A 25,529-nucleotide genomic window follows, 5' to 3' on the forward strand; every position below is an offset into this window, starting at 1 on the left:
GAGTTATCAGCTCTGGTCCATTAGATGGTCATAAAGCAAAGCTTTAAAAAAAAAAAAAAAAAAAAAAATGGCGTGAAATCTTTTTTTTTTTTTTTTTTTCCTAAAATTGATAATCTCAGAGGTGCAGTTGCTCACTGCTGCTCTGGTGTAATCTGAGTGTTGGTCTGATTTATTGATGGTACCTCAGTTTTAAAGCAAATTATTGAAGAAAAAATCAAATATTGTAGTTGTAAAAAAAACTTTAAAAAGTTTGTAGTTGAAATAATTTTTGAAAGTGAGATGGAGACGGTTGTATTCTGAAGGTTACCCCACATTTGTGATTTTCCCATTTTGATTGGCTCTTGCATATATTTACGTTTGTGTGCACACAAGCCACACATCCTTTGATTCCTACTAAAAAGAATCAGATCTCTCATTGGTTTGCACATTTTTTTTAAAAATCCAGACCAATCCTTTACAATTGTTGGCAGTTAAGATGAAGTAACTTTGGGAGAGAAGCTGAACTGAGCCGCTCTTCATACTTGCAGCATCTCCATCCTCTCAGCTGCACTTCCCGCGTTGAACACTAGGGGGAGACAAACTCATCTGCAGGATCGTGTTGTGGACTCCAGCATCTCTGTTTAGATTTTAGATGATGCAGGTGGACAGAAGTCTCCAGACAGACGGACACAAGTAGGGCAGGAGTCCATGCAGTGCTTGTAAACAACAGATGATGCAATTCTTGACATGAGAAGGAGCACCGCTTCACCCCAGATGTTGAACTTCTGGATCTGAGTTCAAGTCTTTTCCAATTCACTACTTCCCTCCTCTAACGGTTGAGTCAAGTGGACGAGTCAACATGTCAGTTTATAAATGTTCAGCTCCTTTCCTTGTGTCCAAGTCTCCCCCTCACCAGTGGTTTGTATGCTATGATCTCTGTTTCAGTTTGTAATATGCCACAGTGGCTTTCTAACACAGATGCTGAGAAGACTTTCAGTGCTCCTGTGCATCCTCCCCCTAGCTACTCTTGAAGCTGGCCATCATATCGTGGGACAAACGATTTGCACAGTGGTGGACAGTAACGGAGTAAATTTACTTGAGTACTGTACTTAAGTACATATCCAGAGGATTTGTACTTTACTTGAGTATTAGATTTCTTTGGTACTTATTACTCTTACTTGAATACATTTCCAAGACAAATATGTTTACTTTTACTCGAGTAAATATCTAGGAAGGCTGAAAAGTACTCGTTACTTTCAGGTCTGCTCTTTTTTCTTCTTCCCTAAAATCCTATTGGACACAAGCTGTTTTTGTCAAAGGAGGAGACAAGACAGACATTGGGAGGCAGTTTGTTATGCTCTATATTGCTATATTGTACTGGTACATGTCCTTCCTGTAAAGTTAAGTGACTTCAACATTGAGTTATTGAAAGCAGAGATGTAGTTTTTTGTAAAGCAGTGGTCTTTGAGGGGGATCCAGACTTAGTTGGATGGTGCAGGTTCATTTGGTTTCAGTTCATGATTGTTAATAAACTCTGCATCATCTGCTGTCCTCTTATGATCCCATTCATTTGATTTGTTTTTGGTGTTTCTGCAGGTTTTATATAACATTGTGGTTCTAAAAGCAGCACATCAGTGCAGCTGGTTTCAAAGAGTTAATTCTCAGAAACAAGAGTTAAAAGATCCTTAAATTAATTTAGAAAAAATATAGCAATTTACTGATGTGGAAAATAAGAAATGTACTCTTAGTCTTACTTTTACTTAAAGTAAATTTAAAAGCATTTACTTTTAGACTTAAGTACCTTTTAAAAGCAAGTACTTTTCTACTCTTACTCGAGTAATATTTTGACTGAGCTACTTTTACTTGTAACGGAGTAAATTTTGACCAGTAGTATTTGTACTCTTACTCAAGTGCTGGGGTCGAGTACTCTGTCCACCTCTGGATTTGCATCACAAATATGTTAATAATTATCTGCGTGTCCAGCAGTGTGTGACTGGCGGCTTTTGGCCATCAATGAACTCCCCTCCGGATCAGCTGTTTGATTCCCGCTGGGATCTGTTGAGCTATTTTGAGTTTTTCAAGTGCAGCGTTTACCTTTTGCCGCCCTCAAGTGGCCACATAGGGTGAGTTACTGCACACATACACATACACACACACACACGCACACACGCGCACACACACACTAAAAGAGCAGCGGTGGCCGTGTACTCAGCTCTGTCACATTCAGGAGCAACACATGAGCTTATCAAGTCTCTATAATCCCCCCTACATGCTTTTCCCTCCCACTCTCCCTCTCCCCGCCTCCTCTGTGAATGCCACAGCCTTTCACCCCTCAGTCCAGATTTAGACCAGAGTCCCTCCCAGAGAGTCGGACCCAGCTGTCTGAAGGCGACTGCTGGTTCACAGATTTCCTCGTCAGATTCCTGTTGCATGGTCCAGGTCCCTCTCCTGCTCTTGTTCAGCGCGCCGGGACTGCTTCATCTTCAGCGCCTCTTCCTCTGACATGGTGACAGAGCCTTGCTCAGCTCTCTGGTGGACAGTTTTGTTGTCTTTGATGCCCAGGACTCTGCCAGTCCCTGTGGCTCTGCAGACCTCTCTTCCTCTTCACCCATGGAGCCTTATGCGGAGGTACGACAGTTATTGCACACGCCCCCTCATGACACCTCGTTTTATCTGTAAATACATGTGCAAGTATGGCTTTGTAATTGAGAAGTTGCACAGAAAAGAATAGCTGGAGTTGGTGTCACACTGCAGTTCCTGAAAGCTGCTTCTTCCTGGTTTAGCCTTTTCAAAGAAGCACCAAATGTTGACATGAATAAACCTCAGAGTAAGTGCAGGAAGCTGTGCTACAGAAGCACAGCAGAGGGATGTTGTCGTTTTTTTTGGTAACAACAATAAACTTCTGCTGTACGATGCTTTGTCCTCCCTTGTTCCCTCCCCTGTTCCTTTTTGTAACTTGGTATTCATGTCTGTGATCAATCACATCTCGACTATCAGGAGCAAAGTGTGTGCAGCTCTAAATGCAGACGTTTTAGCAGCGCGTGCTTCTGGAGCATTCACGTTTGTGCGTTAACACAGTTCCAAGGAGGAAAGACATCAATCATTTTAAGGAAGCAGTTGTTGGCGCACATCAATCTGTTATACGGTCATTTCCAAGCAAAGCTGGAGAAATAATTCAAAGTTGTCAGCTCTTGGTGTGTTTCCTCCATCCGATGCCAGTGACTGTCGCCTCCGTGACCTGACTGAAGCCACAAAAGAAGTTTCTTGCACCTTGATTTCTATCAGGACCGCAACTTACTGCTTTTGCTTACAGGTTCCCTTGTTTGAATTCGATGACTACGATGAGGAGGATGTTCTCTCTGCAAAGAGCAAAGGTAAAGAGGAGAATGCACGACTTTGGTGTGTGGGTTTTACATCTGCAACTTGTTGCATCTTGCATGCTTAACTACGTATTTGGTCTGAATATCTTAGAGTAGGATGTGTGAAAGACCCTGGAAAAGCAACTCTGTTAACATCTGCTAACAGAACCACATCAGTTACATTACAGCTCAGCATATTTGTTAATGCGATATAAATTTTTATGGCAGAGATGTAACTGTAGAAGGGCTTACAGAGGTTTGTGTGTGTGGGGGGGGGGTTGCAGCTTCTAAGACGGCGGTGATGGAGGAGACGGTGTCGTCTGGCCAAGTTAAAGGTCACGTTTCTTTCCCTGATCATGACTGTGGTCCAATTTAACCCTCACAAGTATGACACAGACTGATCAATAAACTCCACCATGTTCAGAAGTAGGGCTGTTCGATTAATCGATTTTAAATCGTAATCGCGATTATGTAATTAGATCGATGTTAAAACGTGAAACTCGTAAAATCGATTTTTCACTTTTTTTTTTTTTTTCACCTTGTCTGCACACATATTAATGATTGATGGAAATACCTCTCAATACCTGCGACAAGTGCCCCATCGGAGAGGCTCTTTAGTGTAGGAGGGGGCGTTGTAACATGCCACCGGGCATCCCTCAAGCCAGATGCGGTAGACCGGCTCGTGTTCCTTGCAAAAAACTTGCAAATGTGAATATCAAATGTAATGACTGACATTACACACCTCTACCTCCTTCATGGGTTGCATTATTATTTAGCATGCAAAGATCCAGTTTAGTTTAATTAGAAAATGTCTTGTTTTATTTAATTGGAAATATAACTTACTGTATGGTTGCAAGTGCTGATTTGCTGATTTTTTTTTTTTCAGAGATAAAACTTTATTTTATTATATTTTTTAAAACTTTTTTTCAACTTATTTTACAGAGTTTTGCACTTTATTCATTCATTTTTGGTTTAATAAGAGCAAAGTTTGCACTTAAAGCCCAATGGGGCAAATGTTCAATAAAAAAACAGCATATTTGAAATCATTTCTTTGCCTTTTGTCAATTCACAAAATAATCGTAATCGTAATCGAAAATCGGATTTTGAGAGAAAAAAATCGAGATTTTATTTTTGGGCAAAATCGAACAGCCCTATTCAGAAGTGATATTCTCAGCTGCATCTATTCATGGTCGTTTGGTTTTACACAAACACTTTATGCTAAAGTGAAAAAAGAAGTGTTATGATGATGTAACGGCTGGCTGTGAGGAAACCCTAACAAAATGCACAACTTGATTTATTGATTTATTGCCGATGGCAAGCACGCTGCGGTGCTCTGTGTAGCTTCCTCAGCCGTTTTTGAACGTTGCCATAACGATCATTAAATGTATTGTGTCTGAAACACCTGTGTTTCAGAGTGGGGCAGCATGGTATTTGTGTCCAGGTCATTTTTGATGATGGTCTGATGATGGTGTGGCTTTTGTTTGTAGGTGCGTATACATACGCAGTGCACCCTATGGTGCCCCCTGCAGGCGTGGATCCAGACACCTTCATTTATATGAACTTCATGAAGACTCACTCGTGCTACGACGCCATCCCCACCAGCTCCAAACTGGTCATCTTTGACACAACATTACAGGTACTTTTTTTTTCTGCCTTTTCTTCTTTTTTTTTTCTTTTCCAACCAGCACCAACACCTAAAACTATTAAAGAAAAACAGAAAATCTGCATCTGACCAAGTGTGTGTCATTTTGTCAGGTGAAAAAGGCCTTCTTTGCTCTGGTGGCGAACGGCGTGAGGGCAGCACCACTGTGGGACAACAAGCTGCAGTGTTTTGTTGGTGAGCTGAGCTCAACATTGCCCCGTATCATTATTTCTGGAGTCACAGTCCCTCTTTAAAAGCCTTGTTGTATTGTCTTTGGCTTCATTGGTCCTTTTTCTTACTTTAATGCGTCATGACCTGTAATTTAAAATGGACCTGTTTTAGGTATTGTGGACCTACACAAAAGGTCAAAATCATGCATCCACTGCTCTCCATCCATGTTTTTCTGCTGCTGATCCAGTATTGATTTAGCCAATGTCAGCCGTTGTGTTTCCAAGTGATGTTATCTGTCCAGATGGGTAGACGTCAGGTAGGGCTGGGCGATATGGACCAAAAGTCATATCTCGATATTTTCTAGCTAAATGGCGATACTCGATATATATCTCGATATTTTTTCTGTGCCTTAATTGGGGTTTCCCCCAAAGCATTATAGCATAGCATCTCTGTTAGCTTCATTTTTTTCTGAGGCAAACCCTTAAAAAAACAGTCAGTTTTCATACAAAGCCTCGTGCCAAATGTCACACAGGTACCTTTGTTAACAGAGGTCTGCACAATATCAAAATGTATAAAACAAATGAAATAAAAATAAACTGCCTGCATATATAGAATAAAAATGCTTCTTGAATAAAATAAAACAAATATCCCTTTCCTGCATAACAATTAAATTAAAATACACTGTGCAATTAATACAATGTAGACAGTAACAGGCAGACTTTTCCACTGAGGTTGACAGTTGTGCAAATAACAAAACATTTGTGCAAATCTCAAATAAAACATTCAAGTCAATTTGTCACAAAATAAGCTATATCAAAATCATAAAAAAAAAAATGTAAAAAAAAAAAAAAAATTTTTTTTTTTAAATCGATATAAACGATATTGTCTCGTACCATATCGTGTTTGAAAATATATCGATATATATTAAAATCTCGATATATCGCCCAGCCCTAACGTCAGGACAGAAAACCTCCCTGTTTGGAAGTGTAATGGTCAGATGCCCCAACCACCTCAGTGATGCAGAGGAGCATCCATACTCTGAGCCCCTCTTCTCTTCAGAGGGAGGTCATATTAGCAGCTTGTATTCACAACCTCAGTCGTTCATCCAGTCACTCCACACAGCTCATGGCCAAAGGAGAGGTTTGGGAAATAGAACCTCTCGTAAATAAATAATCTGCCTCAATAGACCAGTCCAGTCGTAATCATTCTCCTGCTCTGTTCTGCCAACGTCCACCAGAGAGTTTCTGAGTTGACGAGTTCTGGCTTTGAAGAAGGAAACAGGAAAGCATGTTTGAACTTCACCACCGGTAACTAAAGACTCCACAAACATGTAAAACGAGGTCGTCTGGACCCAAACATTATTGACATTTAACAAATATCACATTGACACAACCCAATCACCCAGTGCAGCATAGCGGTGGCTGCATCATGATTTAGGGATGTGCTTCCGTTACAGAACTTGGGAAATAAAATATCCAAAGGCATGATGGATGGTACTACGTATTGGCAGATTCTCGAGTAAAAAACAGTTTCAGTCGTACAGAGAAATAAGACTGGGATGATTAGCCTTCAGCATGACGGTTATCATTAGCATCCTGCTAAAAGGGTTGATAGGAATAGTCTCATCAACAACCCTGGTGCGAATGAAAATTCGTGTTCGTTTTAGGGGTGCAGGGATTAGTAAACGTCGACAAAAATAACAATATTTAAAAAATATAGTTGCCAAAGAATTTAATTCATGACTATTGTCGGCAAAATAAATTTCAACAATGTGAGGCATCTTCTCATTTCTATCTCTGCTGAGAACGGCATACAGTATTCACAATGTTTAACTGCTATTGTCCCACGCGTGTTTTTCAACAGAGTTGGGCATCTTCCTCCCTTCCTATCTCTGCTGAGAGTTGCACATGCGCATTAGAGTACAGCGGCAGGTAAACAATAACACCACAGCGGCTGGCAGCGAAGTCCATTAAAAGATGGATTTTTGTGTGAAGTGTCCATCTTTCTTGTCTTTTATCTTTAATTCGCACATAATTTAAACAACCTAATGTAAAATGTAAACCCTACTTGATGCACAAACATGCTGTAATGAGAAATAATGTTAATAAAAACCTTTAAGTATCTTTCTTAAACATAAACCTGTCCTGCTTGACTTAAATTTGTATCAATTAATAGAAAGCAATAGAAAGCAAGCAGAACATCCATTCTGTAATAGTGCATATTTTTAGTGCAATAACAAAAGTGCAAACAGAAAGTCTGTAGAAAACTTGTAAACATATTTGTGCCTCAAAGGCCATGACTGTAGGCTACAGTTGGAGTAAAACAGGAAAAAATAATTCAACAGCTCAATGCCATTTTCCATTGGCATTTTATTACTTTTTTTTTACTCTCACAGTGATACGTGACAAAGTGCGTCCCTTTTCAGCTCAATACGGGACGCGGCCTTTAGTTTATGAATATGGGACGATTCCGTTTTTCAAGGAACGGTTGGCAACCCTACTTCTGACTGTTGTTGAGCTATAAACGATTTCCCCCAATGATTCAGTAGGAAGTCTGCTAAAGGAAAGCCAAACTATATTAAAAGCATAACTATCAGTCAGCTCGTGATTTATTCATGCTTCAACAGAAGTTTGGCTCCACGCGAGCTGGCGGCGGGCCGGCCTTGGACCTGCACCGAGTTCATGTTTCCGCAACGGTTTCGTGTGTTAGTGAGGAAAGCAGGTCAGCAGTCAGTCTCAATGTGTTGCATTACAAACAGGATGACACTCACGGCGACACCTTTTAAGTGAAACAGCAACGGTTTTAAAAAGGCATGTGGACCGTGTTCAGCGGCTCCTGAGAGCTGAGGGCAAAAACGCAGGCGTAGGTGCGAGGCCACTAATCAAGCTGGTCTCCAGTTGTGGACCACAGTCTTTAAAATGAGCCCAAAACAAAGTTTTACATATTTGCTGCTGTTGTGTGTCTGAGTTTCCCTCAAAAATAAGTCCTTTATTGAGGCTTATCTACTGTGGGTCCTGGTGGAAAGAGAAATGGACATGTGGAAAATAATTTATTACTTGTCCTGTTGGAACATGTGAATATGAAGTTTAACCTTCCAAGAACAAAAGAAAAGTTTTTATTCCCAGATTCTAGTCTTTTCCTGCGGCTCTGCCTGCTGCATGTGTCATAATAATACTTTTGTGAAATTAAAGTAACAATTCACTCGCTGAGAGTCAGAGTAGGGCGTCATGTCTCCTCCAGATGTTCTATACATCGGCACATAACACGCCACCAGAGTGAGTGTTAATCCAGGGTTTCCGCTGGGTTTTAAAAAGTATTAAAAAGTGATAAATGAAAATTGCCAAATTTAAGGCCATTAAAAGTGTTAAATTCACCGTCAGAGGTATTATTTTTTTTTAAATTGGTATTATTTTTTACCTTTTACATTTTAAGCAGTCTATTTTATTGTCATTCACAAAGTGAAATAAATGTGAAACATCTGGTCAACATCAATGAGTCTATAAATCTGTTCTGTATAGTGTTCTATAGTTCAAAATCTGTATTAATGTTAAAAGGTCTGTGATTAACACTTAATGTTGTGACAGTTTTAAAAAAAAATCTGAAGGTAGTGAAAAAGGTATTAAATTTAACATAAGGATTGCTGTATAAACCCTGTAATCCCACCTCAGTGGTCTGTAGATTTACTCTGAGGAAGGACAAAGTTGGTGTCTAGACGGTTGTCTTTACACGGGCTCACGTTTGTGTGTGCAGGTATGCTGACCATCACAGACTTCATCAACATTCTCCATCGTTACTACAAGTCTCCTCTGGTGAGCTCCACTAATCAATTGACCAAATTGGTGTGTGGAGCACGTTGCTGTCGGGCATCTGCCCAGAACGATCCGCCACCGTCTGATGTGGGGTGTTTGATTCGTCCGCAGGTTCAAATCTACGAGCTGGAAGAACACAAGATAGAGACGTGGAGAGGTCTGACCCACACACCCGTCTTTCGCCGAGTGTTTCGCTGATGAGACATTCGAATTTGGTTCAGAATGGTTCAGGTTGAGTTTCTAACTCGTGTTTTTCTTTCTCTGTGCAGAAATCTACTTAAAATGCTCGATTAACAGACTCATCAGCATCACACCTGAATCCAGGTGAAGACAGATTTCAAATCATTAATTTAAATTGTGATAGTTGGAGCTACAGATGGTCATTACTCCCCTTCAACCCACCGACTACTTACGTGTATGCAGTTTTGAGTCAGAGTACAAGATACTGTGTTTAAATCCACATCCACCTGGTATCTTAGACACCCAAGCAGCAACATCCAAGTATGTTGCTATTTTAGGTCTCTGACAAGGCTCAGAAATGTCATTCAACTTGACGGATGGTGTGGATAGCGTCCCTTCACATGAACCAAGGTAATTTTAACCTGCTGACAAAAGGTTAAAAACAAAGACCACCATTCAGCACAACTATAAAAAAAGAGAACAAATAAGAGGTGCATTACTGGTAAATGTTTATATGTGTTTAATGGGTAGTTATTTTAGTGGTGTCTGCCTTTCTCTTATATCACGCAGAAGATATAGTTACACCTTCCCTGGCCTTTTAAATCTTATTTTAATTTGACAAGTGTGTCACCCAGGGCCGCTCCCAGGATCTCGGTGGCCCTAAAACAAGATTTTGTTTGTGGCCTGAAACACTCAAAGCACCAAATCACACGTACTGTTTACAGCGAAGGAGCAGACAGACAAATGAAATGTCAACAAACCCCTAACTTTATTTGGGGAATGACAACATTTGAATTTTAAAGTGAAAGAACAAAAGTGTCTCTTGTTGTCGTTGAGTGCCAAAAAGAGCGAGCCCTCCCATCTCCCGCATCGCTTGACAAAAGTCAACGAGTTTTGTCCTAAGTGTGAGACCGTCCGCTCATGAGGCTGCCGTGCTCATCGGACGAGATATGTTTAAAGGTTTGAGGCGGGTGAATTTAGAGAAGCAGACGCTTTCATGTCTGGACAAACGATACAGAAGAAGTTATTTGTACATTTTTTTTTTATTTATTTATTTTTTATTTATTTCGATCACGTGCTCAGTATGGTACACTCATTCATAACATGTCGTGTAATCATTTGGATCGAAAAGGAATAGGCTGAAGCTCTGAGCTTATAAATGCCTACCCTTTAACCTTCACATTATTATTATTTAAACTTTCTATAACAAATGCTTTCTAGCATTTCCACCCAAAAAAGAAGCAAACACGAAAGAAAAATATATGTAACAACAAAGAACCAGTAAGAAAAGAAAAAAAAGGAAAAATAAATAGTAAATAGTCCTGATTAAAAAAAGGACAAAAAGATCAGTAATTATTACGTGCATAATTCCATAATTCTCTCTCTTGCGTCTTATCCTTTAATCTTGTTGGTATTTACTAATCATGATGTGTTTTAAACTATTTTTGAACTGTATGATGTTTTTACTTTGTTTCAGATTATCTGGCAAGCTGAAACAAAGTAAAATTTTAAAGCATTTTAGTTTGTAAGTTTGTGTAATACAAACTTACTTACTTGTGTAATACAAAAAAAACAGCAGTTGAACGTGTTTATTAACTTAACATCCAATTCCAATATTTTCTTGAATTTGCAAATTATACATGATGCTTAAAAACCAACAAAAATAGCTGATGTGGACCCATTTTAGAAGCTCTGATCAGACAGGGATTTCAGAGGAAGACTTTCTCCCCACGTCTGCTTTTACTAAAAACACAAAAACATGCACGGTAAATGTCATCCAGTTGGTGTTTCACAGGAACTTCAGAGCTGGGAGCCATGTTTAAGTTTCAATCACAAAGAACAAAAACTGAGCTTTTTCTTAAAATAAACCCAAATCATATGTAACATGGGTAAATATACATTCCTCATGTCAGCCCTATTCAAACTTTGTCTCCTCAGTCTCTTTGATGCCATCTACTCCCTGTTGAAGTATAAAATCCACCGGCTGCCAGTCATCGACCCAACATCGGGAAACGTCCTCCACATCCTCACTCACAAGCGCATCCTCAAATTCCTGCACATCTTTGTGAGCAAACGCTACGCCCTCTTTGTCGCCCGATAATGTCCACTCCATCAGGTAGTCATGATGTCCTCTCCTCCAGGGATCCATGATCCCTAAACCCAGGTTCCTTCACAAGATGATCAGCGAGGTGCCGATCGGCACTTTCAAGGAGATTGCAACAGTCCAGGAATCTGCATCTGTATACGAAGCTCTCTCCATTTTTGTTGAGAGAAGAGTGTCAGCGCTGCCTGTGATCAACGAGCAAGGTACTCCAAAGCTCTGAATTCATGCTGCACATTAGATCTAGCCCTGAGATGGGGTTTGCTTCACATTACTCTGACAACTCTGACCTCGGAGCAGACAGGATGTAGTTTCCCTGCAGGATTTGTGTTTTCTGAATCTCTTCAGTTTTGTTGACACTGCAGTAACGTCTTGACTGAGCAGTGACGGCATCTGCACGTCTCTTATTTCTCTCTAGGTAAAGTGGTGGCACTGTACTCCAGGTTCGATGTCATTGTAAGTACAATTTGTGATTCCTTCACACTTGTTTGAGTAAAATTTAAAAGGAAATGTTAAAATTTAAAAAATATCCGATTCATTTTGTACAGCACCTTTTTAAGAGAACAAAGGTTGATCAAAGTGCGTTAACAATCTCAAAAATAAAGCTCCTAATTTGTATCGATCTTTCCCTAATTTTCTGTATTTTAAAGGTATTTTTACTTAATAAAGAATCAAGTGGTTTAAACCTTTTGATGCCTGATGTCGCATATTTGATACAAACCTTTCTGAGACTTTTGGATCGCTCCTATAATCTCAACTATTCATGAAATATAGATCTACACAAATAAAATAATTCTAAAAAAATATATTCAGTAGATAAAAACAAATAAAATGAATCGTGTTAGAGATGTAAAAAAATAAAATAAAATTGAAAACTATTAAAGACAGAATTGAGAGTATTTTTAATTTCAATATATAATAAACAGTTCATTAATTTCAATATATAATAAACAGTTTAAAGTTAAAACATGCAATCTGTATTATTTCATATATCAAGCATCAAGGGGTTATTAGTGTATGTGTTGTTTTTAGTCCTGGTACATGAAACCTTGAGTTTCTTTGAAAGTTTTCTTTTTAAAATGACTACTTTCAGTTGTGATGTCAGAAAAAAAGTAAATGATCAAATCAGAAGCAGGAGCCTCTCAGAAGTGATTCATCTATCTGAATCATAAACCAGGGACTTCTGAGTTTGGTTTATTGAGATTGGTAAAATTGAGGGCATCGCCTTCATAATATCGTGGTAAAAGTCTCACTAAATAGTCATCTTTACAATAAATAAATTTACACTCATTGATATTGTGTAAAAACAAGTTTTTATAAATCATTAATATTGACTTGGAGTTGATAAGGAATTGATTTTCATCTTTGTGCAGTTGCAGATGAAACTGCACAGTAGTTTCACCTCATTGAACAATATTAATCCCAGAAATGATGACGTTGCACTTCAAACCAGGACCTGGCTGCGATAACGAAGAACATCTTTGATTTTTCTCTCTTTGTCTTTAAGAATCTCGCTGCCCAGAAAAACTACAACAACTTGAACATGACCATGCGGGAGGCCATTGCGTCCAGATGCCACTGGGTGGAGGGAGTGCTCAAGTGTTACCCTCATGAAACGCTGGAGACCATCATCGACCGCATTGCAAAAGCTGAGGTAGCTCACGTGTCCAATTGTGGGAGGTTGCTGTGTCAGTCCCGGTTGGATTGATGTTGGTGGGAAGACGGCATTACTTCAGGTTTATGGAGCAGTAAAAGGGGCAAAATTCAAATCGCAGAGTAGCCAGCTGAAGATATGTTTTCGATGAAGGAAGTTGATGGTAGAGAGGTGAGGAAGAAGTGGAACAAGATCTTGACTTTCTCCTCTTTCATATTTCTCATTTTTGTTTTCAGGTATCATCCTGCAGTAGGGCTGGGCGATATATCGAGATTTTTATATATATCGATATATTTTCAAACGCGATATGGTACGAGACAATATCGTTTATATCGATTTAATTTTTTTTTTTTTTTTTTTTTTTTTTATGATTTTGATAGAGCTTATTTTGTGACAAATTGACTTGAATGTTTTATTTGAGATTTGCACAAATGTTTTGTTATTTGCACAACTGTCAACCTCAGTGAAAAAGTCTGCCTGTTACTGTCTACATTGTATTAATTGTACAGTGTATTTTAATTTAATTGTTATGCAGGAAAGGGATATTTGTTTTATTTTATTCAAGAAGCATTTTTATTCTATATATGCAGGCAGTTTATTTTTATTTCATTTGTTTTATACATTTTGATATTGTGCAGACCTCTGTTAATAAAAGGTACCTGTGTGACATTTGGCACGAGGCATTGTATTAAAACTGATTGTTTTTTTAAGGGTTTGCCTCAGAAAAAAATGAAGCTAACAGAGATGCTAACAGAGATGCTAACAGAGATGCTATGCTATAATGCTTTGGGGGAAACCCTCAATTATGGCACAGAAAAAATATCGAGATATATATCGAGTATCGCCATTCAGCTAGAAAATATCGAGATATGACTTTTGGTCCATATCGCCCAGCCCTATCCTGCAGTGTGTCTAATTTACAGATACCTGAATCAAAAGTTAAAAAAGGCAGTTTAAACTAGTGGAAAATGTGTTTTGCAAGCTAGCTGATGCTGTCTGGAGGAGCAGAGTGGCTGGAGGCTCTCGCTCCCTCTGCGGTGCAACTGGGGCGTCGTCTGATGCTAGAACATTTACAGACAAAGAGAGACCAGACCTTTGAAGGTTAGGATGAAGATCTGAAAACTGACGTCAGTGAAGCTCCTGAATAACAGCAGGGAGGGGGTCTTAGTGATAGGACAGCTTTGAACCAACCGAAGTTTATGAAGAAACTTGAGAAAGAGAGAGGCCAAATAAGAGGGAGTTGTAGTAATCAATCATGTGTCATGGGTGGAGTTGTAAGTGAATCCACCTCTTGATCTGAAAAGAGAGCCCTACACTTACTGTACCCAACACTGAGGCCAAACTTGGATGGGCTCTCCGTATGTTTCACTCTGTGAATCAATACCACAAAGATTAAGCAGCAAAAATACTTTAATTCTGCATCAGCATTTCAAAAGAACTCGCAGAACTAAAATAGAGCACTAGCACCACCTGATGGGCATAAATGCATACTGATTTCTCCATTAGTTCCCTATGGGTGCAAAATATGAATAAAAAAATGTAACCATCAAGTTTTGGGACCAAAGGTTATTGCAATCGAATCCTGTAGGAGCTGGATTTCTACGACGGAGTAAGAGGGCCAAACAAAAAAACAAAAAAAGGAAATTACGAGAGTAAAGTCAAAATTTAATGAGAATAAAGTCATAAAATTACGAGAATAAAGTCATAATATTACGAGAATAAAGTCGTAAAATTACGAGAATAAAGTCATAATATTACGAGAATAAAGTCGTAAAATTACGAGAATAAAGTCATAATATTACAAGAATAAAGTCGTAATATATTATAAATATATAAATATAACTTCACAAGATGCTCAATATTCCTCATTTTAACACAGGGAGAAGAAGCTCTTCCTGTTAGAGTTCTCATAAATTACATTCTCATAATATTACGACTTTATTCTCGCAACATTACGACTTTATTCTCGTAACATTACGACTTTATTCTCGCAACATTACGTCTTTATTCTCGTAACGTTACGACTTTATTCTCGTAATGTTACGACTTTATTTTCGTAATTTTACGACTTTATTCTCGTAATATTACGACTTTATTCTATTAGGACTTTATTCTCGCAACATTACGACTTTATTCTCGTAATTTTACGACTTTATTCTCATTATATTATGACTTTATTCTCGTAATTTCCAATTTTTTTTGTCTTAGTTTGGCCCTAATACTCCGTCGTAGATTTCTGATACCTGAATGACTGAAATTAGTTAGACGCCAAAGAGTGGTGGAAGATACAAAATAATCTCTATTGGTGTGAATGCCGTTTGAGTATTCACACAAACTACTGACCATAATTGCAAAGTTTAATGACCTCACTATCGATGGTTCATCTAGTTAGTGGTGACTGACTGACACTCAGTAACCAAATCTTGCTTTTTTTCCCCACCAGGTGCATCGGCTGGTGTTGGTTGACAATGACGATGTGGTGAGGGGAATTGTTTCTCTGTCAGACCTCCTGCAATCCCTGGTCCTCACCCCTGCAGGTATTGACGCTCTGTACTCCTAACGACAACCCTTCCATCCATCCATCTCCTCCTCCTTCAGTCCCACCCATCCACCTATCTGCCTTCCAATCCTCGCAAGCTTCCTGCTGCCTATGCTGAGTTTTTCATCCTCCTGATGGCTACAAGAGTCTTTCTTCTCATCTTTCCAACCCTGGCATGCTCATCCCTCCATGAAATCTCCTCTTAATCCTTTCAGCTGTCCTCTTGCTTTCCTGCCAAGAATGGTTGTCCTTATTACAGACCCACATCCCTGAAGCAGCCAGCTCCTCCAAGAAAGCTTTTTTTTTACTTAAGTCTTCTAAGTCCCCCGCCACCTCAGAGACCTTTTTTTTTTTTGTTTTCTTGTTTGGATTCTTGTTTGAGTTTATCAGCTTCTTTCTTCCAACGTCGTAATTCTCACCTGAAGAATAAAACAAAACCTTGCAAAGATATCTCCTGCAAAATTCAACAAAAGCATCTAAAACAAAAACTTTCTCTACTGCATAGCAAACTGATACTTAATCTTCCACTTAGACGAGATTTGTTGGTTCCTGCACCTCCACCAGTTTCCTTTCGTTCCGCCACGCAGCTGAGAGAATCCTCGAAACTTCTCCCCCAAATCAGCCTCTTCAGCGTGACGTCACCCCCCCATGTCTTTTCCCCAACGTCCCACGTTCCTCCATTCAGCCCGCGACACCATGCTGCACTTCATCCGCCGAAACTACAAGAACCTGGCAGGTAGGGAGCACATCCAGGCTGCTGGCGGCTGCCTGTCTGAGTTTGCATCTTCAGTTTCCCTCAAAGCGCCAAGACTTTGCTGCTGCCTGTTGTGATCCTCCCAAACATACTTACAGGAGAGCTGGTATCCATGTAATTGGCAGTTGTTTCATAGACAAAATGTAAAGTTTTATTCTAGTGTGCTACCTCACCACCCCTGGATGAGGAGCCTGCTGTCAGTTCTTCATTTCCAGAGCATCACATTAATGAGCTGAGTGAAAAAAGAGTCCTCATTAATGTGACGACGACATAAAAGCATGTTAGAGAAAGTCCTAGTTGATTCCTGCCCTGACATTCCTCTCCTCACATATGTGAGCTCTCGTGTCTGTATTCTCTGTTCTAAGGTTAAATTGACTGGTTTTTTATACTGTGGCAAGCCCTTTGCAATTAAATTGTTTTTGAACATCATCTAACTTACATTAATCGGCAAATACAAGTTGTCATTAAAAGCATCTGCTCATTTGAATTTGCGTCACAAGAAGGAAACCTCTGAAGACGTACAATCAAAGGTAGTGAATCTGCAGGTTACTGAAAAGGGATTCCAAGAAGTCTCAAAGTGTTTAGGCAAGGCAGTTGAAAGCGCTTCATATAATGAAAAAGTGTAAAGAAAAAATAAGTTGAGTTACTCCACAAAGGCATAGTAATGAAACGTTAGATTTAAGCTAGACTTGAATTTGAATTCAGAATGTTTTAAATAATTCAGTCAAAGCTGTAAACAAATGATTTTTTTTTGTATAGATATGTTTATTGAGGGCATAGCAAAAAAAAAAGAAATAATATTTACAATAACAATATAATTATCAATATCTCTCCCCCTTTTTTTTTACTTTTCATAACATTAATTAAACCAAAATAAATAAATAATAATAATATATATATATATATATATATATATATATATATATATATATATATATATTAAAAAAAAAAAAAATGTAAGTAAAAATAAAAAACAACAACACACCCCTCTCCCCTTCCCTCCCTCATATGGTCAATAGATTACATCATTCAAAATAATTTTACATATGTCTATCAATACTAGAACAAAAATGAATAATAAATTAAATAATCAAGTCCTGTGTAAACACATTCATTAACATGGTAGATTCAGATCATTAGTCCATTAAAAGCAAAAAATCCAAAAAAAGGTCCCCAAATAAGGTCAAAGTCTCTGGTTTTTTTTCTAACGGAATACAATATTTTTTCTGGAGTACAATATGATCCAAGTTCATTGATCCACTGTTTGGGTCCTGGGGGGTTTTCCGATTTCCAGTTTTTTAAAATACAATTTTTTGCTGCGGTGCCTGCAAGCAGAATGAAATACTTTTTATGATAGGTCATATTTAATGAACTAATATCTCCCAGTATCCAAACTTTAGGATCAAGAATATGGGATTTTAAAATGTCAGAGATTGTTTTGATGACGTATTTCCAGAAAGCATCTATAATCAGACAGTTCCAGAGCATATGGAGCAGATTTCCAGTATTTATTTTGCATCTTGCAAAATTTTTTGCAAATGATTTTTTTAACCTTGATTTAAAGGAGCTGAGGGGTTTCAGTTTCCTGCAGGTTTCTGGAAGTTTGTTCCAGATGTGTGGAAGCTGAATGCTGCTTCTCCATGTTTGGTTCTGGTTCTGGGGACACAGGGAGCAGTCTAAGGACCTCAGAACTGGAGTGATGTGGTCCACAGCAGCATTCTGGTCCAGCTGTATCTGTCTGATTGACTGTTTAAGCAGACCTCTGAAGACACTGCTGCAGTAATCAATTAGACTGAAGATAAACACATTGATGAGTTTTTCAAGGTCCTGCTGAGCCATTAGTCCTTTGATCCTGGAGATGTTCTTCAGGTGATAGAAGGCCGACTTTGTAATTGTCTTAATGTGTCTCTGAAGGTTCAGATCTGAGTCCATGACTACACCCAGATTGTGGGTCTTATCAGTGGTTTGTAGCTGTAATAGCTGAAGCACATCTACTTATTGATTTTCTCTATGCATCTACCCAACGCTTGTATGGTATCATTGTCACCTGGTGGCTTTGTATTGTAAATCTGTGTGTCGTCTGCATAGTTATGGTAACTTATTTTGTAGGTTTATTTTCATCTGAGCTAGCGGCAGCATGTACAGCGGGTCAAAAAAGTATTTAGTCAGCCACCAATTGTGCAAGTTCTCCCACTTAAAAAGATGAGAGAGGCCTGTAATTTCCATCATAGGTACATCTCAACTATGAGAGACAGAATGGGGGGAAAGAATCCAGGAAATCACATTGTAGGATTTTTACTGAATTAATTGGTAAATTCCTCAGTAAAATATGTATTTGGTCACCTACAAACAAGCAAGATTTCTGGCTTTTACAGACCTGTAACTTCTCACCCCGTGGGGTAAAAATGATCACACGAACGGTGAGTAAAAATCCCAGAACCACACGGGGAACCTATTGAATGACCTGCAGAGAGCTGGGACAAAAGTAACAAAGGAACCATCAGTAACACACTACGTAGCCAGGGACTCAGATCCTGCAGGGCCAGACCTTCGCCCTGCTTAAGCCAGTACATGTCCAGGCCTGTCTGAAGTTTGCTAGAGAGCATTTGGATGATGCAGAAGAGGATTGGGAGAATGTTATATGGTCAGATGAAACCAAAATAGAACTTTTTGGTAGAAACATAACTTGTCGTGTTTGGAGAAGAAAGAAAGCTGAGTTGCATCCAAAGAACACCGTACCTACTGTGAAGCATGGGGGTGGAAACATCATTGTTTGGGGATGCTTTTCTGCAAAGGGACCAGGACGACTGATCCGTGTAGGGAAAGAATGAATGGGGCCATGTATCGTGAGATTTCGAGTGAAAACCTCCCATCAGCATGGGCATTGAAGATGAAACGTGGCTGGGTCTTTCAGCATGACAATGATCCCAACACATCGCCCGGGCAACCAAGGAGTGGCTTCGTAAGAAACATTTCAAGGTCCTGGAGTGGCCTAGCCAGTCTCCAGATCTCAACCCCATTGAAAACCTATGGAGGGAGTTGAAAATCTGTGTTGCCCAGTGACAGCCCCAAAACATCACTGCTCTAGAGCAGTGGTTCCCAAACTCTGTGCCGCGGCACACTGGTGTGCCTTGAGGCAAGTCCAAGTGTGCCATGGGATTTTGTGACAACCATAGCCTACGGCAATATAGTATACAACTAGACAAAAATAATCATTTTAATTTACTATATACTACTTTGAATGCACTCATTCCATAATACAGAGGCAAACTCTTTATCTAAAAACTATTTTGAAAAATCCTCCTGAAATGGGTGTGTTTGATGAAGCCCAATTTGATAAAGTTTAAATATTTTTGTGAAGTACTTTGTTAATAAATATTTCATGAGTAGAATAGTTGTCTTTGTCATATCTTATTTGGCATTAGTAAATAATAAACTTAACAGATAAACAGATGATATTAGTGATAACACGTGTTATAAGGCTATTTTGCACAATAGGTGTGCCTTGAAATTTTTATTTGTCCTTTGGTGTGCCTTGGGCACAGAAAGTTTGGGAACCACTGCTCTAGAGGAGATCTGATTTTCTGGATATTTTTGGATCAATTTGTGTCTCATAGTTGAGAAATACCTGTGATGGAAATTACAGGCTATCTTTTAAGTGGGAGAACTTGCACAACTGGTGTCTGACTAAATACTTTCACTGTATGTTAAATAAAAGGGGTCCTCGGATAGAACCTTGGGGAACTCTGCATGTAATTTTTTTTTTATTCCAATGTAAAGTTACCTATTGACACAAAGTTGTTTGTGTCCTTTAAGTAAAACTCAAAACAGTCAAGAACTATGCCAGAAAGGCCGACCCAATTAAGGCATCCATCAGTCCAAAGTTAACTATACAAATTAACTATAAATGGTGACAATTTAGTGCTGTAGCTTCACTTCCTTGAAGTGGACATCCAGCCAAGATGACTCCAAAGGCACAAAACAGAATCCATACATCCATCCATCCAAAGCACAGAGAAATTGATACACACGTTCGTCATGGTGGCCATTTAATAGCTGAGCTCTAGTAGAATTTGAGTGATGCTGTCAGACAATGACTCAAAGCATTGAAGAAAAGATGTCTGAACTGAAGCACAATGGTCCAAAATTCATCTGAATTTTGTACAGGTTTTTTTTTTTCTTTCAATTAGTGCATGCAAGGTCACAATTATTTCTGCTCAGTTGCAATAATGTTTGACAAGATCTAGTATTGATGACTGAAGAGTTAGTTTGCTGCTTAAAGTCTTCTCCAGCACACCGTAAAGATTCGCTAAGGTAAATGTCTGGACCCATCATCTTGGAATATTGCCATGGTATAAGGGATAAAGTATCTATTCATGGAAATATCTGTTCATTCAGAATATTAGTCAGCTGACCTCATAACCTCACTAAAAAAAGATGTAAGCAAATGAAGCCAACCCAGGTTTGTACACGTTAGCATCTGCCTAGCTTCCTGACCCGATACCCCCATCACTCTTCACACCATGCAACGTTTTTTTTTTTTAAATCATTGTTCTAGAGTTCAATCTTTATGCTCACCGGTAAATTTAGAACTTTCTTTCTTTTTTCCCCCCTGGTGCAGTGATAAATAGTTGAGACAACAGCTTTGCGACTTACTGTCATCTGATCATTTCTAACCGTAGAGTATGAGATGACGACGTGTCGAATATGTTTTCTCATGAGGACTGGTTTCCTGCTCAGACAGAAGCTTTGGCGTAGAACAGTGACTACTTGTGACGAGTTGTGTTCTGTAACACAAGCCAGGCCTGCGTTGCTGCTCGTTGTCATGCTGAATCCGCATCATACCAGATTTACCTGAAGTAAAGCACATTTCCATCACAAAGATGTACTGTCAGTGACTAAACGCCACAGTCGGCTCATGTTAACGAGCTTTTCTGGTCCCTCTGATATGATGTAAGTGATGCTTTCAGCCTCAGTGCAGAAGTCAGCGAGACTGCATGCTTGAGTGTTTGTCTTCTGTCTGAAAACATGCTAATCCTGAATTGATCATCTATCTGTTTAAAAATCTCAAACTAAAATCTTAAAAGTATTCAGACTCTTCAATCCCTTTTATTTGTGGTTAAGTTGATTTATTTGGCACATTTTAGGGTTTGCTTTGAACACGAGAGCAGAGTTGTGAGCTTCAAAGAAATACTAAAACCTTTTTTTGTTTCCACTAATTAAAGGTATTCTATGCAACAAATCCCTGATCCCTGATCAGCTAGCAAGATTTGAAAGAGGCACCTCTAAGCCCCCCCCATTCGGTCCGAATGATACGGATTGGTCCAGGTCCAGGAAGGGAAAGAACCAATCAGATGTCTTCATTTTAAACCACGTCCCCCCGCCCTGTCCCATGCGCGCACTCGGTTCCAGCAGCCCGACGTGTTCACTTCCCACGGGTCCTGCTGGGCTCACAGTGTCCCAGTGTAACCCCCCTCCCTCCCTTCTGCCACGGACCCCAGTATATAGATATTATGTACCGGTAGTTATTTCCAGAGCGGGTCGGTCCCGCTGTGTGTGACCGGGGAGCGGGAGCCGTTAGTCCGCTGCTGCTGCTGCTGCTGCTCTCTGCAGCAGCAGCAGCAGCAGCGAGCGGGGACACGTGAACAGCCGCAGCCGTGAAAAGCCGCAGCAGCTCCAGCTCGGAAGCCGTATGGGGTCCGTGGGGATGTAGGTCGTCTCACGGCGAGAGCGGACAGCGCCGGTGAACGGCAGCGCGCTGCGGTGCCGTGCCGTCTCTGTTGCCGCAGCTACGCGGTACCCTACGGCGTAGACGCCGTAGGCTACGGCGTAGCCGTGGCTTTAGAGCCTGCAGCGCGCCTGCAGCGCGCCTGCAGCGCACCGCAGCGCTGCCGTGCCGTGCTTTTGGGCATGATGCACGTTTGGGTGGGCACAGCCCCCCCCCTACCCCCCCTAAAACCGGCCTCGCTTACAGGTGAATGAGACATGGGGTAGTTTTGCTGTAAATGTGCTGTCCAAAATGTTTAATAATCGTATGCGCGTTCGTGTTTGTGGGGGCGAGGCTTTGGAGGAAGCGCCACTTTCAAATCTTGCTAGCTCTAGGAAGTTGCATAGAATAACTTTAACTCCTGTAAATATTCTTTAGATGAGCACCTGCAGCAAGTTTGATTAAACGGTGATTAAACAAAGTTTAGAAAGTCACACAAATTTTAGGTCAGTATAAAAACAACTCCCTGAAGTTAGACTGCTTTCAGACGGCGATGTGCATATGTAGAGGCATGGATATAAAACAACAACATAGAGTGGAGAAACAGCAAGTAGTTTTTTAGACAGAGTTCTGAAAGTGGAATCATCTCAACTCTCAAATTCATCAGGTCTTTATATCCAGTAGCTGAACTGAGACGCTCCATAAAGTATAAACACACTTAGCCCTTTTTAAAATGTTAAACTGCATTTAAAGACTAGGGGAACTAAACTGAACCCTAAACAATAGCTCTGTTCATCACATGCTGATCTCTACAGTGAAGCACACTGGTGGCATCATCATGCTGAGGAGAACTGGGATACTGCTCAGATCTGGAGGAAAAAAAAAATTAAGACCCTTGGGAATATGGAAAAGCTGCTGTAGAAAGCTGAGGCTGGGACGACGGGTTACCTCTCAGCACCATGCTGACCCAAACCGACCACACCTGAGGGGCTGCAGGACGAGTCTGACGATCCAGACGAAGTACAAACTGACAACCTGCCAGCAGAAAACCAGGAGACGGGTCATCGTGCACGTTCGCAGATGCTTCCATCCAATCTGAAGGAGCCTGGGAGGATCTGCAGGAAGAATGAAATAAATGAACTAAAACCAGGTGTGTAAAACCTGCAGCAATACAACACGCCTCCAAACTAGACCAATGCTTTCAAAAGAGTCTCAACAAAGTGCTGCAGTGAGCGTCTGAATACTTTTATATAGGATTTCAGTTTTTGATTTTTACAACATTTGGAGAAAAAAAACCCCTAAAAGCTCGAGATTGAGTTGACATCTTGGCTTATGGGCGTAAATCAGTAGGAGGGCAAAAAACAGTTTTATTAAAAAAATAAATAAAAAAAAACAATATCTGAAGCAGCTTTGCATTAGCCTGGCCAGCCTTACATTTACTCTGAAAAAGTTCTCCTTCGTACAATGGCTCTGGTACCATCCTCAGAGATTTCCACTGGTATAGAGCATTACGTAAACAATCTCAACGGGGATGAAGTGGGTTTTATGCAAGCACTCGTGATATAAATGTGAACACAGCATCCACATAGGTCTCAAAACACAGTTTGCTGTTGATTACAGTACTGATATATTTGAACTCCTGCACCGCCTTAACAGCCTGATTCTTCAAGATGTCAGGAAAGGTGATAGTTAGATCTTTTCTTTTTTTTTATCAATACACACATCTTTAATTCCTTCCACATTGATTTCTAAGACAGATGATCCACACCGGCCGCTAAAATCACACAGAACAGAAGCATGTTCAGAGTAGGGTTGCCACCTTTCAGAAATAGAAATAAGGGACGCCCTGATTTCAGCAGCGCAGGAGCCAAAAAAAAAGCCCCAAAACTTCTAAACTGCATAAAAATGTGTTTATTTTATATGAAAAAACTAAATGCTTTGATTTAAAGTTTAAATTGCTTTAATAGCATTGAACTTGCATGACTGTACAGACAGACAACCATACTAGCAACTGAAATATCCTCCTATGCTGTGTACGTCCACATCAGCCCAGATGTAGAATATAGATACAGGTGAAGAATATGGTGTAAAAGTTAATTTATTTCAATAATTCACCTAGAATATGGTGTAAAAGTTAATTTATTTCAATAATTCAACTAGAATATGGTGTAAAAGTTAATTTATTTCAATAATTCAACTAGAATATGGTGTAAAAGTTAATTTATTTCAATAATTCAACTAGAATATGGTGTAAAAGTTAATTTATTTAAATAATTCAACTAGAATATGGTGTAAAAGTTAACTTATTTCAATAATTCAACTAGAATATGGTGTAAAAGTTAACTTATTTCAATAATTCAACTAGAATATGGTGTAAAAGTTAATTTATTTCAATAATTCAACTAGAATATGGTGTAAAAGTTAATTTATTTCAATAATTCAACTAGAATATGGTGTAAAAGTTAATTTATTTCAATAATTCAACTAGAATATGGTGTAAAGGTTCATTTATTTCAATAATTCAACTAGAATATGGTGTAAAAGTTAATGAAAATACGGTACAAATCGCGTCCCGTATTAGTTCAATACGGGACGCAACATTTTTTTCTCAAATAAAGGACAATTCCGTATTTTACGGGACGGGTGGCAACCCTAGTTCAGAGTCGCCACGGCAAAGGAGAGAGACAATAACAGAATCCTCTGCAGATTTGATCATGTGGGTCTCGCCATGATGGCTGCAGCATTTGTTTGTGTATGAAATAAATATAAGATGTGAGAGGACACAGCCCTGAGGGGTTCTAGTAGAAGGAAAAAGGAAACCACATTGTCCTAAAACCACATTCACAAGCTGTTGTTAAGAAGTCTGCAGATCAGCCCAACATCAATGTTTTAAGTGTTCCTGGATCCCACTCCACTGCGTAGCCTACCCTTTTGGACTTCAATCAAATGACATCCAGACGCGTTTTTTTTTCCACGTACTTCGACTATTATTTGAAGCGAAGAGGGAAAATAAATCGAAGGCTGGCTAGGCTAACTACACAAGACAACGCTTCAAATTCCCTCTTGACTTTTACAAGGTAGCCATGTTTGCTAGTTCAATCAATAAACTTTATCAGGGGAAAAGCTAAAGTACTTTTTTTTCCCCCCTGAAACTCTCTTTTTTTAACTTCTTTTATTCTGTCTTTTTCAGATATTTACAAGTGTCCATCTTTCCAACACTGAAGAAATCAAGATAGTGGCTGGTGATGTATTACTTAAACTTTGAGGTAAAAAAAGGGAATCAAGGGTTCAGGGGAGCAGAGCAGTGGCTGACGAAGCCTTTGGCTTCACAGAGTTGAGAAGCAGAAGCGCGTTCAGCCTCCACTATCCTCGAGAACTAGAACGCTCTAACGGTTCCCAGTAGAACACCTTCCACTTTGGACCTGATGATGTGCTTCCTGACACTTTGGCTGCAAACGAACCTTTGAGTTGATTTCTTAGACCAGGTTGTCGTTGCAACACAAGGACAGAGATTGTGTTTATTCGTATGTTGGAATTGAGATTTTTTATTTTTTTGGGGGGGTGGTAAAGTTTCTTATCTTATCCATACACTGTGGAAAATAAACATCTTGCTGTGTTTGACCACCCTTAAAAA

At 39.5% G+C, this 25,529-nt stretch overlaps 1 protein-coding gene across 8 annotated transcripts; it reads left to right on the forward strand.

The window, feature by feature from the left end:
- Window positions 1–1,578: 1,578 nt before the first annotated feature.
- On the forward strand, window positions 1,579–25,529 carry prkag3b (protein kinase, AMP-activated, gamma 3b non-catalytic subunit). Of its 8 annotated transcripts, XR_009782806.1 has the most exons (15): window positions 1,579–2,102; window positions 2,301–2,607; window positions 3,293–3,353; window positions 4,826–4,974; window positions 5,094–5,175; window positions 8,902–8,960; window positions 9,072–9,117; window positions 9,230–9,284; window positions 11,079–11,205; window positions 11,282–11,447; window positions 11,660–11,697; window positions 12,749–12,895; window positions 15,339–15,432; window positions 22,711–23,045; window positions 25,086–25,529. XR_009782806.1 is itself a non-coding variant. In XM_061724099.1 (14 exons), the coding sequence occupies exons 2-14, from the start codon at window positions 2,590–2,592 to the stop codon at window positions 25,115–25,117; spliced, it is 1,074 nt and encodes a 357-aa protein (XP_061580083.1). In that variant the 5' UTR covers window positions 1,579–2,102; window positions 2,301–2,589; the 3' UTR covers window positions 25,118–25,529. The 8 variants fall into 8 exon arrangements, 1 of the variants encoding a protein (XP_061580083.1); XR_009782807.1 differs by having other exon boundaries at window positions 1,579–2,607; XR_009782808.1 differs by lacking the exon at window positions 22,711–23,045 and having other exon boundaries at window positions 15,339–16,170.

The sequence above is a fragment of the Cololabis saira genome, chromosome 6 (genome assembly GCF_033807715.1).
Source record: "Cololabis saira isolate AMF1-May2022 chromosome 6, fColSai1.1, whole genome shotgun sequence".
Lineage (NCBI taxonomy): Eukaryota > Metazoa > Chordata > Actinopteri > Beloniformes > Belonidae > Cololabis > Cololabis saira.

Coding starts and splice junctions, on each gene's coding strand:
- prkag3b (XM_061724099.1), top strand. Junction 4,975..5,093: donor TCTTTGACACAACATTACAG/GTACTTTTTTTT, acceptor TCATTTTGTCAG/GTGAAAAAGGCCTTCTTTGC. Junction 11,698..12,748: donor ACTCCAGGTTCGATGTCATT/GTAAGTACAATT, acceptor TTTGTCTTTAAG/AATCTCGCTGCCCAGAAAAA.